Genomic DNA, 18,763 nt, shown 5'->3' on the forward strand with positions numbered 1-18,763 from the left:
TTGGTGCTGGGCGCTGCCGCGGGAGCTGACTTGGCAACCTCAGCTATGGCGCAGCCTTCCCCTCCCCACAATGCAGGAGGCGCCCGGGCAGGATCTGGGAGCTAGCCAGTGCGGACAGGTATTTCCAGTCCGGCCAGAGGAGAAATGGGCGGAGATGGGAATGGGGGAGGAGACCGGAGGACGAGCTGGCTGGATCCCCAGGGAGAAGGGCGGGGAGTCCTGCCCCCCGCCGGGTACTCACGCCTCAGGCACAGATTTCAACCCCGGCTGCGACTTCTGCAGGTTAGAAGAAGGGAGGGGGTTTTGTATCGGAAGGAGGGCGTGCTAGGAGCTAGGGGAGAGCAGGCATATGCGACCCCTGGAGCAACGGCCCTGAACCGCCCGCCCTTCGGCCTTTTCGCGCCTGATCGCAAAGCTGTCCACCAGGGGGCGACCTGCCCACGTGCCGCGGAGTACAGCTCGCCCGAAACTGCGAGCCCCAGGCCGCCAGAAGGTCTCGCCCGCCCCCTCCTCCGTCTGCTGTTCCCATTGGCCGCCGCAGGCGGGGATTGGCGGTCTCCTGGGTGACGGAAGGCGCTTGGGGCGTCTGAGGCGGGAGGTGGGTCCGCCCCCTATTGTGTCGCGGGAAGAGTGGAGCTGAGCCGCGCGCGGAGCAGGTGAGGGCGGGGGCGTGCTAGTGAGATGGAATGGGGGTGTCGGCGGGGGAATGAAGAACTGTGTGGGAGTCAGGGGGAGAGGAGAAAGCGGGGGACTTATGGAGAGAAGTGGAATTCTCTGAGGCACAGAACTAGGGGAGTTCTGGGGCGTGAAGAGGAACTCTTGGTGGGGGGGGGGCTTCCCCGGGAACTGGAGTAGTTCTGGAGGTACTAATACTTCTGTGCAGGGGTGCTGGTTCTTTGTGGATTCCAACAGCAAGGAGTTCCAGCGGCCGGGAGAAGGCGAAAGAGAAGGGAATTGAGGGTGGGACATCAGAAGTGTATTGTGGGCTGAGGCAAGACAACTCTATATGGAGGGAAATTCTAAGGAGGAATGGGTGAGAGAAATGGGTGGGTGGGAAGACACAGGGATTTCCTTGAGGCCCAGAGGACCTGGTGCAATTGGAGATCAGGTGCAAAAAATGGGCATGGGGACTGAGAAGTAGAGGTAACTGGAATGGGGGTACTAAGTGAATGAAGGAGTGCTGGGTGGGGAGACCAGACAGGTGAGGACATGCTGGGGGGCAGAGGAGTTGGAAAGATTTTAGGAAAAGCAGAGGAATTCTTGGGAAACCCAAGTTGCTAAGATTCAAGGAAAACTGAGCCAGGTGGGACTGGGGTTTCGTATACAATTGGAAAAAGATTTGTTGGAAAAGTATGGGAGACCTGGCTAGGGGCAGTGGGAAGCAAGGGGAACGTGTTCCCGTGAGTTGTCAGGAGTTAGACACACAGGGCCATTTAAATAGAGGCAAGGGCCAGGCTGAGGGACATGGGGATATTTTACAGCCAGTTCCGAACTTTGAGGCCCAGAGTGGAGTGGAGGCCCAGAGCAGAGTCCACTTGGATTTGCCAGGCCAAGATAGCACCCCCATCTCACCCCCAGCCCATTGTGCAGGGAGCATTAGGAGCTCTAAGTCTGGGCTGTCAAGAGTTCCTACCCTCCATCTCCAGGACTCACTGTACACCACACAGACTCTTGGCTTTTAATGAACCATGTCCTTAAGGTTGGGGAATGGAAAACTGCAAACTCTGGGCCCTGAGGATATTGGAGGGGAGTGAGTGGGAGGAAATGGGGTGAGGCACTTTTCAGGGTGTCTAGCAGAGGGTGGCTGCCTGGCAGCATCATGAAGAGGAAGTGGCATCAGCGGCCAGCCCAGGAATCTGCCCAAACTTTGAGGGTGCTGCCTGGACACACACACACACACACACACACACACACACACACACACACACAGCCCCATACCAGCTGGTGGGGAAGGCAAGTGTCTTCCCTTCCAAGTGCATTACTCACTCATTGTTAAAGCTGCGTTGGGAGGCTGAGTGGAGAAAGTGTACTGTTCCTCAGTTTCCCGAGTTTATGGAGGCTGGGGAAATGGGGCAGGGAATTGTGTGGGGATCCCCTTGGGGCCACTTTATGGATGTTCTAATCCAGGCTTTGCCCTTGACTGGCTCTGTCCCCCTGAGTGATACTCTGAGAATCTCAACGTCCTTATTTGTCACTGTTGGGGTGGAGATGATAATACTAGTTCTACTTTCTGTGCCACCTTGTTGTTAGCATCAGGACAAATGAAAGATAAGGAAGGGAGGCTTGCCTGTCAGGGGCTCTTTATCTCCCATACTTCCCTGAAAATTTTTTTTCTGAAAGTATAGGAACCCCCAGTTCCCTTGAGCCTCAGTTTTCTGAGATCGTTAGTAACCTGAATTTCCCTACATGTCCTGGTCTTACCCGCCAGCACTCCCTCATTTTCCCAGTGCCCCCATCCCAGGCCTTATTCCTAGAGTGGGGGGTGGGGGAGTGGGGTGTCAAGATCTCTGATCTCCTGTGACCCCTCCTCTTACTTATCTGCTTCCTCTCCTTTCTCTTCCTTTGCTGTCCTCCTGGACTTTGTTTAACTGTGGGGTTTCTTCTGGTTTACTATATTGGCGAACTCTGTGTGTCACCTTGCATTTGGCATTTAGATCTGGCGGTGCTCCAGAGAACAGCTTCATCAGGTGTTAACGTGAGCCAAGCCCTAACCAGAAGAGTGGGAGCCGAAACCTGTTACCTAATCAGAAGGACTGACAGCTTGCTGGGCTGTGGACATCCCCGGGCCCGTCTACCTGGGCCCCTGTGGATAGGGGGCGCTGGGTGAGCAGGCAGCTGGGCTATGGTTTGGTGCCTCAGTCTAGCCATCCTCAGCCTGATCATCAGCCAAGGGGCTGACGGTGAGCTGGATTCAAGAACTCCCTGTTAGTCTTGGGATGGTGGCATTCCCCAGGGGTTCTCTCTGAGCATGTGAGGGTTCTGGAAAGGTTGAGGGTTACCTCAATTACAGAGTCCTAGGGAGCCCCCTGAGATGCTGATGCGACCTCCCTTCTCAGCCCTGACCTGCGCCCTGCTGTCCCTCATGCCACCCACCATGCAGGTCGAGGGAAGTCTGAGGTGGTATCAGTGGTGGGCCGGGCTGGGGAGAGTGCTGTGTTGGGCTGTGACCTGCTGCCCTCGGCTGGCCGACCCCCCCTGCACGTCATTGAGTGGCTACGCTTTGGGTTCCTGCTTCCCATCTTCATCCAGTTTGGCCTCTACTCTCCCCGAGTGGACCCTGATTACGTGGGTAAGACTTAGCCGTAGGCTGGAGGGATTACCAACAAAGGTGGGCTGGGTGGGGTCTTCTTAACTATTGTGTCCCTGCCCTGACCTCACCTCTAGTTCCACTGCTTCAACACTGCTTAGTGATTGTGGCTCTGCTCCCAAGCTGCATTTACACGCACACACACGGTGTAGCTGTGCTGTTTAGAACTACAGTTGGTCTTTTCCAAAGGAGATTCTGCAGCCCTCTTTCAAGTATCCAACCTAATTCTGTAAATTACTTTTCTAGATCTCATCAGGAAGCTTCCCAGACTCCATCCTGATCTTCCCTGGTTTCCCCACATGACCCTGTCCTGGTCTCTGGCATTGCTCATTCCCCTGCTCTCTCCGTCTACTGTCTTCAATGCTAGTTTGGGGGTTCTGGGCCTCTAGGGCCTGGACTGATGAGTCAGCAAAGAGGGTGGGTGGATGACCTGTCTGCTTCAGGCTAAGTGGGGGCTTAGCCTGATTCTGAGTACAGAAGAACATGTACACAGAGAGATGGGCTGGGGAGGACCAAGTTCCCAAAAGATCAGCAAATGGAAGGGGCTGGCCTTGGTTCCTCCTGTACAGTCTTAAAATAGCGTATAGGCCTCCCAAGGCCCTAGTTGCCTCCCTCAAAAAGCTCAGCTTCCTCCTAATCCTGGCTGGAGCCTTAATCTGAATGGTTTAGTGCAGGTCTCAGAGGGAAGTGTGTGGGAGGGCCTAAGGATGGGTCCTTTAGGAGCTAAGGAGAGAAAGCCCAGGAAAGGCCACCTGGGAAGTCACTGATGGCCGGTGGGGCTTTCCATTTTCCCTTTTTAGTTTGAATCCTGCAGAATCCCTAGGATTGGTTGAGCTCTCATCCAAAGGGCTGGCTGAGCAGAGGAGAGGAGGCTCAGGCAGGTGCTGCCAAAGGGAAGAGTTTTTCAAAGTGGGGGCAATTGTTGGCAAACAGCCTGGTGTGAGTGTATGTGTCTACACAAGCCCCACGAGAATTGATGAAAGTGGCCCCAGTTAGGAAAAGTGGAGGGAAAGTAGCTGTGCCCACCAGCCCTCCCTCTGTGCCTCTGCCTGCTGGCTGAGAGGGATAGAGGCTGCCTGGCTAAGGCTGGGCACATGCAGAAGATACTTGACTAAGGGCCCGGCAGGAGGAGGGGGAGTAAAGGAAGAAGGGCTTTTCCCGGGGCTCCACCAGGATGTGCAAATCTTCTTCCCTCTGCCCCCCATGTCTTGAGATCTGGCCAGCCACTTTGCTACCTTTGGGATTTCTTTATGTCTACCAGAGCTATGAGCAATAATCTCTGGGGCTTTCTTCTTTCCCCTACCTTTTGTGCCCACCCTGCCCCCAGTCTGGAGCTCCTGGTGGGGCCAGGGCTAGTCTGCAGAGTATGGGCCCTGGGGGGAGGCCCCTATGCCCAATAACCCTTTACTGCCTGCCACTATGGAAGGAGCCTCTCAGCCTTTGTATAGGGGACTCTGAACTGCAGTTGCTAGGTAATGGGAGGTGGAGGTTGCTAAGGACAATGCTATCCTGTTTAAACTCTCTGGGCAAGTGAAGGGGCTATAGCCTGGGACTGTGGAAGGGACCCTGAAAGTAACTGGAGCTTTAGGGACTGCACTGAAGGGCAAGCTTCCAACCTTTAAAGATTCTAGAATCCATCTAGCAGAAGAGACTAGCTTTATAGACTAGTATGAAAGCAGTATAAAACCAGCTAGGACTAAATACTAGGGTTAAGTTAGCCACTGTGTGTGAAATGCCAGCACGGAGCCTGGAGTACCTCCCAACCTCCATGGTGTGAAATGTGACCAGGCATCCAAAGGAAAAAGAAGCGTGCCTTAATCTCCAGCTTTCCTGGGTTGGGTCTTAGACCAGTCCTAATCCATGGGACCAGCTTTGGTCTTTTACTTCTGTGCTATATTTCTTGGGAGTTTCAAAATGCCCCATATAGCAGAAGGGACATGAGTTTTCTCTCTGTCTTCAGCTGTTTGATACAAATCAGTTATCTCATTCTCCCCCTTGCTCCCTCTAGTCATCTCCCCTTACTGCCTTTTATCCTTCAAAACACTGCATAGTCACAGTTTCCTGGAAGCCCTCTGTACTTCTCTTGCTTCATACTCTTGCTTCATAGTCTCGTGGAATATGTGGGCACAGCACCACTTTTTGAACTTGCACACGAATGTGAGTGTGGGTTCCCGGCCTTCTGAGAGCTTTCAAGAGTTTGGTTACGTCTCCAGCTTCCTTTATACATCCCTGCATGCCAAGAGGTCTCAAGTCTATCAGGCTGTTGCTCTGTGGATAGAGGGTGGGCCTCCAGGAGGTGTGCCCAGGACTCAGGAGGACTCAGGAATTCACGCGGTCTCGGGACTGCCTACCCCGGCCCTCTTCCTGTCCTTTTTTTATTTTTTTGCCCTACCCCCCCTGGTTTTTAAGCCATTGTTTCTGTCTAGTTGTAGGACACAGCTCCCTGGCCAATGGTGGTATTATGAGCCTTACCGTCCACCCAGCTGAGGCAGTCAGTCGCTGGTTGCTGGTCAGCCACTCACAACAGCTCATGGCAGCCCTTGTCAGCTGCCGGCCACTTACTCACGGCTGCCAGCTGCTGGCCTGGCCACTCTGGCCAGCTGCCAGCCAGCACAGCCACCGGCTGCTCACCGTAGCACACGTCAGCACCCAACAGGCCACTGCAGCACACAACAGCTCACACCAACCTCCAGCTATTCAGGGCAGGCCAGCTCCAGGGAGAGCCGTTGTTCACAGTCTTAGCTGTAGAGGGCGCAGCTCACTGGCCCATGTGGGAATCGAACCGGCGACCTTCGGCTCCAACAGCTTGAGCCACTGGGCCGCCCCCTTTCCTGTTCTTCTGTAACAGATCTAGCAGTCCCTATTAGAAAAGTTAGGACATGCAGTGTGCTTCACTGGGTGTTCTGGTCAGCACACATTTGGAACTGTTACCCACTGGCTACCCACACCCCTGAGTGAGAACATACTGAATGTGCTACATGCTCAGTACCTTGAGCATAACGTGATCCTAACACCAGTGTGCAATGGGAAGTACATCCATCTGGAGAAAGAAGGCCTGACTTTGTCATTTACTAGCCATGAGATTTTGGAAAGAAACTTAACTTCAGTTTCTTACTCTATAATGGAATTCTTGGGAGAATTAAATATGGTGACAGTGCCTAATATTTCATGGCCCATGTTCATTGCTCAGTCTTCCTTCTCTCTTCTGCCTTCTTTGTAGAGCTTAAAGATCACCACAGTGAAAACTTAGTGCTGTACTGCAGTTAGAGGAAGTTGCGGTCTGCGGGGAAGCTGGGGGTGGGGGGGGTGGGGATGGCCAGGCAGATTAGGGTTACTGAGGAATCCAGCTGGTGGATGAAAGGGTGTGATTATGTTAAATATTTACCTGCAAGGGCTAGGCTAATCTCCTAGGTGGGGATTTAAACACCTAGCCCTTTAAACAGGTACACCCTTAGAGAATTCACACCCCTCAACCTCATTCTTGGGAGAAAAAAGAAGTCCCTGCCTGCTATCACAAAGCAGGCCTCCACTTGATCATTCTCTTTTTCCCCGGATGGCATCCGGGGCTCCATAGGTTTAGATTATAGTTCGGAAAGATCACCCTAGGGTAGAATGGAAGCAGATTAGAGGGGGTGAGTGCACAAACAGCTTTAGAATTTCTAGTATTAGGAAGGGCTAATTTGGGGCACAATCTGGATGGTTGGAGTGGGCACAATGCTAAGGGACTTGTCTTAGAACTATTATTTGTTTTGCATAACCCAAAGATTTAAAAAAATGTCATTGCATCCACATAAAAGGTCAAGGGGTGGGCAGCTGATGAATATAGAGGGGTAGGCTGGAGGGGGGAGACCTCTTAATAAGCTATTGGAGTAATGCAGGTAAAAGATACTCAGGACTAAACTAAGGTGAAAATGGTAGAGAAGGAATAAATATTTAGAAGTTGGGATTTGAAAGGTTTACTGAACAAGTAAATGGGGGTGGGTAATGGAGAGGAATAGGTGATGCCAGGTATCTGGTAGAATGACTTGGTGCATGGTGGTGCTATTCACTGATAGAGGACGAGTAAAGGGAGATGATGTGTTACCAGGTACCCCAGGTACCCAGGGCCAGGATTGAATGCAGGCTTCTGATTTCAAATCTTGAGCTCATTCATTTGTTCAGTCTTTATTTGAGCACCTGCTGATGCCAGGCCCCATGCTGCCTGCTTCCCTACATGATCTTTCCCCTCTACCCCACCCAGATTCTCCTCTTATTTTTTAGACGAGGACACTGAAGTTGAGAGAGGTTAATAACTTGCCCAGAGTACATAGCAGAGCTGCCATTCTCACTAGGTTGTACTGCCAGGGACCCATGAAGTTGTCTAGGGTGCAGGGCTGTCAGGGGAGGTGCTGAGGGATTTGGAGCACCCTCAGCCTGGTGGTGTGGTGTGGATGCTGACTGAGGGTGAGAGTGTGGTGTCTGTTTATGCTGGGCTGTGTGGTTTTGTGGAACTCTCTGTGGTCAGTCAGCTGGAGCCTGGGTGCCCTGGGACTAAGGAGATGGGGTGATGAGGCTGCTGACCTTGCTTCCTGGCTGGGCTGGACTCTGGCCACCCTAAGGCGCATAGGCCACTGATAATAGCCCTGAGGAATTAGGGGCTTTGGTAGGCGATGTCTGGGTCCCTGCTCAGGTCCCAAACACTACTGAGGCTTCCGGAGACAGAGTTCTCTGGCAGGAAGAGTACTCATGGGACCCATATACTCTTCCCTACAAAATCCCAGAGATGGGTAGATCCTGTAAGAATTGAGAGGAGACTTAAGTGCTGGTTTTTCAACCTTTCAGTAGAGGGTCTTGTCCACTGCTCTATGTTTCTCTTTGTCTAGACTAGATCCCAGCTGCTGAAAGGCAGGAGCAACCAGAGGGGCTGATAGAGGGATCTCCCCTCAAATACCCCAACTTCCTCTATGTCTCTCTGGACCCCAGTCTATCAGGGTAATTGAGACTGGCATATTGTTGACCTCTGAGAATGACCAAGGGTTTGGGGCTCCCATGGGTCCTTGCAGCACCCTGATTCTGGGCTCCTCCTCCAGGGCGAGTCCGGCTGCAGAAGGGGGCATCTCTCCAGATTGAGGGGCTCCGGGCAGAAGACCAGGGCTGGTATGAGTGTCGTGTGCTTTTCCTGGACCAGCACAGCCCTGAAGATGATTCTGCTAATGGCTCCTGGGTGCACCTCACAGTCAATTGTATGAAGCTAGGAGCAGGCAGTGGAGAAAGGAGGGGCGCAAGATAATGGGACCTGTGGCTGGTGGGGGAGGGGAGGAAGGCAGTTCTGATGCCCCACCCTTGCTGACACCTTGTTTCCTGGCCCTCCTACCCCGACTCCTGCCCTTTCTGTTCTTCAAATCTAAGTCCAATTGACCTTCTAGGCCAGCGGTGTCCAAACTTTTTTCGTTTTTCACCAAGGGCCATATGTGGTAAAATACACAAACAGCCGGGCCACTCACTCGAGGTGAAGTACGTATTGCCTCACCTGGTTTATTTAAGTAAACTAAATATATTTTCGGAATTTGCTGCAGGCCAATTAACAATGGATCATGGGCCGCAGTTGGCCCGCGGGCCGCAGTTTGGACACCCCTGTTCTAGGCTATATTAGGAACTTCCTCTTCCCCTCTCTTCCCTGGCCAGGAGAGGGTAATGGGTAGGGGGCTGTTGAGCCCTGAGTGAAACAGACCACATATACACAGCATTTTGTTTTTTCAAAACACCTTTTAACCCAATACCTCATGAAATGTCTCTCAGCCCCAAAAAGGAAGGTCATAATTATTCCCATTTCATAGAAGAGGAGACAGGGGCTCAGAGAGACTGGGTCTGTCATGCCACCGATTAGGGGCAGAACAGAGTCTAGAACCCAGGCCTCCTGACTCCCAGAACAGTGGTCTTCTAGAGGGCAGCTAGCTTTCCCCTGGCTCTGAGCACCTTGCCTGTGCTCGGCCCTGGCTGCCAACTCAGCAGGCCAGTTCTGGGATGGGCTGGTGCACTCCTCACTGGGCCCTGAGTACAGCAGACAGGGCGGCCCTGGGCTAGGGGTTCCTGTGAAGGTGGTTGGGCTGGTGGGCTGAGGGCTGATGTCTCCCTGCCCTAAGATGCTTCTCTTTGGGCTGATAGCCCCTCTGGCAGGCCCTGATGTCTCTCTCTCTGCAGCACCCCCTCAATTCCTGGAGACACCTCCGCAGGTGCTGGAAGTTCAGGAATTAGAGGCCTTGACCTTGCGTTGTGTGGCCCGCGGTAGCCCCCAGCCTCATGTGACTTGGAAGCTCCGAGGACAGGACCTTGGCCAGGGCCAGGGCCAGATGCAGGTAAGTCCTGCTTCTGGGCAGGGTGCGCCAGATAGAGTGAGGGCCAGGTGTAGGCCCTGGAGTCAGGCTGAAGGATGGCGAAGACCATGTTGGGAAACTAGCCGGTGGAGGTGCTTTGACTTGGCTTCCTGAGCCTGGGGTGCTGTCTCCCTCTGCTGGCCATTCTCAGAAGTGCAAGGTCTGAGGCCTGTTGGAGGGTAGGGAGACTCCTGGGGTCTTCCTCATTGATTCCTACCTTAGGTGCAGAATGGGACGCTGTGGATCCGCCAAGTGGAGCGAGGCAGCTCGGGGATCTACACCTGCCAAGCCTCCAGCACTGAGGGCAGTGCCACCCACGCCACCCAGCTGCTGGTGCTAGGTGCACTCTGGGGGGAGGGCCTGGAACTGAGAAACCTATGTATAAGGAGTGGCCTGTGGTTGGGGGTGCACAGGACAAGAGTTAGGAGGACACTTGTGCCTGAAGGCAGGAGCTGTGGGAAATGAGAGAGCTCCCAATTTAGGTGCAGGCTGTTCCTCTAAAACTAGCATCTTAAATTTTAAAAGGATCAGTAAACAGATAAGTAGTTAGTGCCCAGCAATGTGGTATAGTGTCGAGGGCATGGGTGCTGGTGTTAGAGCATGAGCTGTGTGACCCCCTTGACCCACATTTTTGCCATCTATATAAAGAGGTTCATATCTCCCTCTCAGGACGTGGCAAGAATTTAATTAGGTTCAGCTGAGCACCGTGATTATCACATTGTAATTCCTGGCCAAGACCTTCCCTTTAGAAGGAAAGCTGAGAAATAAAAGGCCCGATTCACCCATGAAAAGGTGGTTGGCCAGGCAGGGAGTGGTTGGATCAAGAAGTTTGAGTTTAATGTGGTTGGAGATAGCAACTGTTTGGGGTTCTTAAGCAGAAGTGTTATATGGCCAAAGAATGAAAGGCTATTCAATGCATGAATAGCCATTAGAGTGGCAGAGATGGAGGAGTCTGAGTTTGGGGATCACTGCAGCATCTGGGGGTAAGGTACTAGGTACCTGGTTAGAGGAAGAGACAGAGGAGATTTAAGGTGTAACAGATGAGGTATATAAAAGGTAAATGAGCAGTGATCCCCCTCCCCAATACACACACGCACACACACATTTCTAAGCAGGGGAAACTGGGCAAATGGGGTTCCAGAGAGCAGGTCCAGGAAGAATCACAGAAGTCAATTCAGGGTTCTGGGAATACTGTGGGCTCAGTCCCCTCCTTCCTCTTGTACTGCCCCACAGGACCCCCAGTCATCATGGTACCCCCTAAGAACAGCACTGTCAATGCCTCCCAGGATATTTCCTTGGCCTGCCGGGCTGAGGCGTACCCTGCTAACCTCACCTATAGCTGGTTCCAGGACAGCATCAATGTCTTCCACATTAGGTGGGGCTCTGGAGGGTAAAGGTGGGGAACTGGTGGGGAATGGCTTTGAGGAGCCCCTTGGCTGACCAAGGCCTGGACCCCTCCTCACATGCCATATTGCAGCCGCCTACAGTCACGAGTGCAGATCTTGGTGGATGGGAGCCTGTGGCTACAGTCTGCCCAGCCTGATGATGCTGGCCGCTACACCTGTGTGCCCAGCAACGGCCTCCTACACCCACCCTCAGCCTCTGCCTACCTCACTGTGCTCTGTAAGCCTGACCCGAACTCCCCCCACAGCCTGCTTCCCTCCCGTGGGCCAAGACAAGCTGCTTCTGCACAACTTGCTACTATTTTTCCCCAGACCCAGCCCAGGTGACAGCAATGCCTCCTGAGACACCCCTGCCCATAGGCATGCGAGGGGTGATCCGGTGCCCAGTTCGTGCCAACCCACCACTGCTCTTTGTCAGTTGGACCAAGGATGGGAAGGCCTTGCAGCTGGACAAGGTACAGGCTTGGGGCAGGGGAAGGAATATCTCAGCTTGGATTTATTCTAGTCAGGACAGTTGCAGTGGCGTTAGCTCAGTTTAATTCAATTCAGTGACTAGAACATACACTTATTATGGGGTGCTGTGAAGGGGGTTGCATGGGGAGCAGGAGCAAAGAGACATCCATGTTTAAGGAGAGCACAGCCTAGAGGGGGAGGGACAGCAACAGAGACACTGCTGGAAGGCCAGGGATGGAGGAAGCGCCTTCCGGTTAGGACTGGTCAAGGATAAATCAGCTACAGCTTCTGGGACTTTGATGATGGGCTTTGAAAGGTGGACAGACATTCCATTCAGAAACCAGGGCTCAGAGGCAAAAAACAATATAGTGCCTTTATGACAATGAATCGTCCAGCTTGGAGTACCTGTGTGGATGCAAATGGTGCAGAGATAGCTGGAAAGACAGGTTGGGGCCAAAAGAAGAACTCTGGATGCCAAGTTAATATTACTAGCTCATTCCAATATGATTGGAATCTTTTGTGTGTCTGCAAAGACTATAAATTCCTTGTGGGCTAGTATTACATCTTTTAATCATAGTGTCCTCAGGGTTTCTGCAGTAATAATGCTCAATAAATTTTTGTTGAATATTAAAGTCTAAGGGCAGTTGGAGACAGTGAAGTTGTTTGAGGAATGATGTGACGGCATCAGAGCTGTAAGAAGGAGTTGAGTTTGTCGGATGGAATGGAGGGGGAGGAGTAGACATAGGGATAGGAGTTCAGGGGCGTTGAAATGGTTCTGGTGAGAGGTTATGAGGCCTGAATTAGAGAAGAGAACATGCAGATGGATGGGCCTCGCATCTAGACAACAGGCCTTCCTAGAGGACAGAGCTGGGGAATAAGGGAGGGTGAGGAGTCAGATGTGAGTGAGGACAGTGGGGCCTCTAACACAGAAATAAAGAAGCCAGGAAAAGGAACTGATTTGGGGTGGAAGATGCTGAATTTTGTCATGAGTGCTGGGAAGACAAATAGATGAGGTCCCGGAAAGCATGGAGCACCCACACAGCTCAACCACAAGGGGTGCATCTCACATTGTATTCTCTGTGAGTGGCACCCCCTGGAGTTGTGCAGTCTTAGCTGTCACACCCATTGGGAGAGGCCCCTCTCTGGGAAAAGGAGATGAAGGGCTGGAATGCAGAGAGGTCAGGCCTAAAGGTAGAGTTGTGGACTCCGCTGTATAGCTGTGGGCTTCTCATACCATCTCCCACCTGATAATGGCCTCTCCATCTCGGCCTTGCCTCTGCTGAGTTTCTTTCTCTTTGTCATCTCCTCTTCCTTCCAGTTCCCTGGCTGGTCCCAGGGCCCAGAAGGCTCACTGGTCATTGCCCTGGGAAATGAGGACGCTCTAGGAGAATACTCCTGCACCCCCTACAACAGTCTTGGCACTGCAGGGCCCTCCCCAGTGACCCGAGTGCTGCTCAAGGTGACGCTCAGGGTGGGCCAGCAGCAGTGGGTCAGGTGGCTAAAGATGCACCCCATGTGGACACCAGGCTGACAAGAGTATTTCAGCAACAGCTGTCAGGCACCATCCCAGAGTATTTTGCAGAGATAGTGCATGGTGGGGCTGGAACATCAATCACATAGTATATCCACAGAGACAGATATTCTGCCCGCCCCCATCTCACTAACCTTGACTACACCCCACCACCACCCCTGTGTTCTGTAGAGGTCTGTACACCTCCAGAGAGGACTCCCCGCCCCCCAGTCCTTCCCTTTCCCACCAGGGAACAGAGACAAAGCTAGAGAGATACTGAGAGATGAGAGTAAGATGTGATATGACAGGGAATCCCAGAGAGGAGAAGGCAGTGTGAGAGAGGCCCCTCCCAATGCCAGCTCTGGCTTGCAGTCCCCCCCAGCTTTTTTAGAACGGCCTAAGGAAGAATATTTCCAAGAAGTAGGGCGGGAGCTACTCATCCCCTGTTCTGCCCGCGGAGACCCTCCTCCTACTGTCTCTTGGGCCAAGGTAAGGCTCCTGAGCCCATTCTGCCTATACTCTGCCCATTATACCCCTGTCTCTCTATGCCCCTGGCCATTTTGTGGGAAGGAGGATATGGAAAAGGGAGGGCTGTCAGAGGCAGGGTGGGGAGAAAGCTGGAGCTGCCCAGAGAGATAAGTGGCGCCCTTGGTGAGGGGTGGCTGTGTGTGTCTTCATGGCTGACTAGTGGTTCTGTAGGTGGGCCATGGGCTGCAGAGCCAGGCCCAGGTGGACAGCAACAGTAGCCTCATCCTGCGACCCTTGACCAAGGAGGCCCATGGACGCTGGGAGTGCACCGCCAGCAATGCTGTAGCCAAAGTGGCCACCTCCACGAATGTCTACGTGCTGGGTTTGTGGCTGCAGAGCCGGCTTGGGGCTGCAGGAAACTGTGGGACAGAAGATGGGGAATCATTTTTGGAGGCCCAGATGGGGATGGTGGTTTGGGGGCTCCTGGGCTCCCCTTAGCTCTTTACCTTCCCTCAGGGTACTGACCATAGTCCTCCATTCCCCTTACCCAGGCACCAGCCCCCATGTTGTCACCAATGTGTCCGTGGTGCCTTTGCCCAAGAGTGCCAATGTCTCCTGGGAGCCTGGCTTTGATGGTGGTTATCTGCAGAGATTCAGCATCTGGTATACCCCATTGTGAGTGACCTCCCCTGCCACTGCTCTCCTCCCCATCCTGATTCTCTCTGGTCCTCTTCCCTTTGTCCCTCTCCTCCATCCCAGCCCTGCACCAACTCTGCTGCCGGATTTCCAGAGAATCTTAGGTTACCCTGTATGGTTGAGGCGGGAGAGGTAAGTTCTCCAGACTCCAAGCTTCCTGGTCTTTCTAGTTCATAGGGTATCTCCATTTCCTCTTGTCCTCCAGGGCCAAGCGTCCTGACCGAGCCCACCATGATTGGGTGTCCCTGGCGGTGCCCATGGGGGCTGCTCACCTCCTTGTGCCAGGGTTGCAGCCCCACACCCAGTACCAGTTCAGCGTCCTAGCTCAGAACAAGCTGGGAAGTGGGCCGTTCAGCAAGATTGTCCTGTCTGTCCCTGAAGGTGAGAGACCTCTCAACCCAGAGCAGCAGACAAGGATGGGGAAGAGCTGGCAGGGAAAGCCTGGATATGGGAGGGCTTGGGGCCTGGAGGGGTTTGTGGAGGATGATCCAGACTTGTTTAGGGGCTCTGGAAAAAGGGTTGGGCATCGGAGGTTGTGGAAGGCCAGGAGATATGGGGAAGGGCACTGGAGATCCAATTTCTGCTGTGCCTGTCTGCCATTTCAGGGCTTCCTACCACACCAGCTGTCCCCGGGCTTCCCCTGACAGAGATGCTGCCTCCTCTGTCCTCTCCCCGAGGTCTGGTTGCAATTAGGACACCCCGGGGGGTACTCTTACATTGGGATCCCCCAGAACTGGTCCCTAAGAAACTGGATGGCTACATCCTGGAGGGCCGACAAGGCTCCCAGACCTGGGAGGTGCTGGACCAGGCCGTGGCAGGCACAGAAATGCAGCTGCTGGTGCCAGGTCTCATTAAGGTTAGTGTGGGTGGTGGGCACAGGGGGTCCTCCTGTGTCTCTCCAGGCCCCAGCTCCATTCCCCAAAATTGATCTTCTCACCCAGATTTGACCATTTTCCCAGCTTCCCACTTCACCCATATTTCCCAACAGCAGTATCTTTCTGAATGTGGTTGGGGTAGGCAGTCAGGCCTGACCCTAACCTACTTCCTGGACCCCCCACCCCCTAGGATGTTCTCTACGAGTTCCGCCTTGTGGCCTTGGCTGGTGGCTATGTCAGTGATCCCAGCAATGTAGCCAATGTCTCCACTTCTGGTGAGAACCTGGCGGGAGGGCCAACGCTGGGGCCTTGGGGCTATTAGCCCACTGAGTCTGGACACTGACCCTCCTTCATGGCCCCTTGCGCAGGCCTGGAGGTCTACCCATCTCGCACCCAATTGCCAGGCCTCTTGCCACAGCCCGTGCTGGCTGGAGTGCTGGGCGGGCTCTGCTTTCTGGGAGTGGCTGTTCTTGTGAGCATCCTGGCTGCTTGTGTCACTAACCAGCGTAGGGCCGCCCGACGCCGCCGCAAGCGCCTTCGCCAAGGTAGGACCAATTCCCATCAGCGCCTCCTACCTGGAGGAAAGCCCACCCTCCTGCTGGGTCAGGGGCCCTCCTCTCCTTGGTTCTGCACGTAACCTTGCCTACATGATTCCCAGCCGGATGGAGCTGGGCACCTGCTATTGGGTGAGGGTCTGTGCCTGGGGCCTTGGAGGGCCTTGGGTTTGCCTGTGTCATGTCTGGTTCTCCTGCCTTTACAGATCCACCACTTATCTTCTCTCCGCCCCAGTTATCAGCTCTACTGTAAGTGCCTCCACGTCCTGGGCTTTCTTTTGCCTTCCCACAGAGTGCCTCTTTTGTGTACCTTGGGGTGGGAGGCGTGGGAGGTGGAACAGAAGTGAGAGAGGGAGGTGAGGACTGGCATGCAGGGCCCCAGACGGGGAGCAGTCCAGTGTTGCCTTTGCCTCCCTCCACCCCTCCATTGTATGTCCTTCCTCGCTAGCTCTCCCAGCTCTGCTCTGTTGTGTACCAGACCTCTCCAGGCCTGACACTGTTTCCTAGGAGGGGACTGGCCCCTACCAAAGACCCTACTCTGTTCTTCCCCAGCTCTGTTCCAGGTTCAAGCAGTCCTGATAGTGTGGCCAAGCTGAAGCCCCAGGCTTCCCCAGTTCCCAGCCTGCACCAGAGTCTGCTCTGCAGGGAGCCCCCTGGATCCCCCAGCTCCCCTCTGGAGGATCCTCCTAGCCGGGGGCCCTTGCCCCTGGAGCCCATTTGCCGGGGACCAGATGGGCGCTTTGTGATGGGACCCAGCATGGTGACCCCCCAAGAAAGGTCAGGCCCTGAGCAGGCCAAACCTCAGACCCCGTCCCAGCGTCAGGCCAGGTTGTATGACTGCAGCAGCAGCAGCCCTAGTGGGCTGCCCCAGCCCCTCTGCATTGTAGACATAAGCCCTGTGGGGCTCCACCCTGCAGCTCCACCAAGTCCTCTGTCAGGTCCAGGACCCCTGCTCCAGTACCTGAGCCTGCCCTTCTTCCGGGAGATGAATGTGGATGGGGACTGGCCCCCTTTCGAGGAGCCCAGTCCTGTTCCACCCCTAGATTACATGGACACCCAGCCCTGCCCCACTTCATCTTTCCTTCAACCCTTGGACTCCTCCTCCGGGTCCCCCAGGGCCGTACTTTCTGGGGCCATGGTCAGGGCTGGGGCCGCTCCTGAACCCCCATACACAGCACTAGCTGACTGGACATTGAGGGAACGGCTGCTGCCAAGCCTTCTCCCTGCCGCCCCTCGGGGCAGCCTCACCAGCCAGAGCAGTGGGCGGGGCAGCGCTTCGTTCCTGCGGCCCCCCTCCACAGCCCCCTCAGCAGGAGGCAGCTACCTCAGTCCCGCTATTCTGGGAGATAGCAGCAGCTGGGCCAGTGGCCCTGAGAGATGGCCCCGAAGGGAGCACGTGGTAACAGTCAGCAAGAGGTGAGGGCAGTCCCTGCCCATTCCTGTTCACCCCTGCCTTCTCAGACTTTCTCCCCACCCCTCTCCTGATACCCTCTACCTTCTCTTCTACTCCCACCCTGGGGCCAGGAAACCTTGTCTCCTTTTAGAAGCTTTGGCTGAGGTCCAAGTATCCTCAGGGAAAACCCATGGCCCTACCTGAATTTGGGGAGCCCGGGTTCAGGCTTTTCTGCCACTTTCTATTCCTCTACGCACCTTACTACCCATTTCTCCCTTTTAACAGGAGGAACACATCTGTGGATGAGAACTATGAATGGGATTCAGAATTCCCTGGGGACATGGAATTGCTTGAGAGTCTGCACCTGGACTTGGCTGGCCCTCGACCCCGACCTGAAGCTGAGCCAGAGCTAGGTATGTGAGCCCTCCAGAAAGGCGGGCACTCCTAGCTTCACTGTCCCACATTCACCCACAGCCTTAGGACCAAGGCCGTTCCTGGTCAGGCCCTGGACCCCAGGCTGTCTTCTCTTCTCCCTTGGCTCATCTGCTTTGCAGGCCCAGGGGCACTTCATGGTGCCAGTGAGCCTCAAGACTTCTTCCTCTCATTGTTCTGCCCTCCTCTTACAGGTGAAAAGACTCCAGAGGAGTGCTGCCTCTTGAACACTGCCCATGCTCCTGACCCTGAGGCCCGCTGTGCTGCCCTTCGGGAGGAATTCCTGGCCTTCCGCCGCCGCCGAGATGCCACTAGGTCCCAGCTACCAGCCTATCGACAGCCAGTCCCCCACCCTGAACAGGCCACTCTGCTGTGAACGCCTTAATGTGAGGCAGGGTGAAGGCACACGGACCCTGCAAAGGAAGTCCCAACAAGACCTAGCTCCAGCCTGGCAAACTGCTCCTGCCCCTTTGGGGCCCAGGCATAGATCCTGATGGTGGGCATGGTGTGGGATGTATATGCTGAGCCCCTCTAGTTTGGGGATTGGAACAGGCTTGCTAGGTCTGCTGGGGTGTGTGTGTGTGTGTGTGTGTGTGTGTGTGTGTGTGTGTGTGGTGTTGGTGGTGGTGTTGGTGAGGCTTTTTTACAGGTGAATTAAAAAAAATCTGGAAAATGTTTTCTGTGTCTGGCTTTAAATTTAAGAGGGCGGTGGGAAAATCCCAGACACTTAAAAAGGAGGGAACTCTTCCTGAAGGAATGGAGGTGCATTCAACATCTATTCAAATAGCATTTATTGAGTGCCTACTGAAGTCACCTACTAAAGACCAGCCTTTAAACTAGATGCTGAGAAAATACAAAGCTCACTAAGTCATGCCTTTGCCCTTGGGGAGTTCTTTCTAGTCAGTGAGGCAGACAATTGAAACAGTTATAGTATATGCGATAACGTCTGTGATAAAGTGATGTGTTGGTTATGGTAGCACAAAGGAAGGAGTCAACACAGTGAATGCTTACAGCATGTGCTGGGACAAATGTTTCATGTGGGGGATCAGAGTCCTGACAGTGGGGACAATGATAACTAACAGCTGAGCACTCCAATGTGCCAGTACTGCTCTAAGATCCTTACATGTGTGTCATGCAGGGTGGCATGCAGGCTCTCTGGTTCTGTTCCCCACATAAGAACGCAGGACATGGTGAGGCCAAAAAGGAACACCCACGGAGCCATAGATATCAGAGTCATACCACTATATTCTCGCTGGTGGCTGGGTTGGAGACACAGAAAGCAGGAGCCACAGGATCCACAACCTTCCGTCCACTTCTCT

General features: G+C 54.0%; 1 protein-coding gene across 4 annotated transcripts; it reads left to right on the plus strand.

Annotated features, from left to right (window-relative positions):
* Positions 1-526: 526 nt before the first annotated feature.
* On the plus strand, positions 527-18,119 carry IGSF9 (immunoglobulin superfamily member 9). Of its 4 annotated transcripts, none has more exons than XM_033094034.1 (21): positions 527-656; positions 2,655-2,900; positions 3,101-3,289; positions 8,377-8,529; positions 9,488-9,642; positions 9,883-10,000; positions 10,894-11,035; positions 11,138-11,283; positions 11,376-11,518; positions 12,835-12,975; positions 13,399-13,515; positions 13,726-13,876; positions 14,046-14,169; positions 14,396-14,571; positions 14,796-15,046; positions 15,256-15,340; positions 15,434-15,610; positions 15,826-15,868; positions 16,172-17,035; positions 17,298-17,425; positions 17,639-18,119. In XM_033094034.1, the coding sequence occupies exons 2-21, from the start codon at positions 2,843-2,845 to the stop codon at positions 17,818-17,820; spliced, it is 3,543 nt and encodes a 1,180-aa protein (XP_032949925.1). In that variant the 5' UTR covers positions 527-656; positions 2,655-2,842; the 3' UTR covers positions 17,821-18,119. The 4 variants fall into 4 exon arrangements, with proteins under 4 accessions (XP_032949925.1, XP_032949927.1, XP_032949928.1 ...); XM_033094036.1 differs by having other exon boundaries at positions 9,883-9,964; positions 17,639-18,048; XM_033094037.1 differs by lacking the exon at positions 8,377-8,529 and having other exon boundaries at positions 17,639-18,048.
* Positions 18,120-18,763: the final 644 nt, after the last annotated feature.

Source organism: Rhinolophus ferrumequinum, chromosome 22, assembly GCF_004115265.2.
Source record: "Rhinolophus ferrumequinum isolate MPI-CBG mRhiFer1 chromosome 22, mRhiFer1_v1.p, whole genome shotgun sequence".
Lineage (NCBI taxonomy): Eukaryota > Metazoa > Chordata > Mammalia > Chiroptera > Rhinolophidae > Rhinolophus > Rhinolophus ferrumequinum.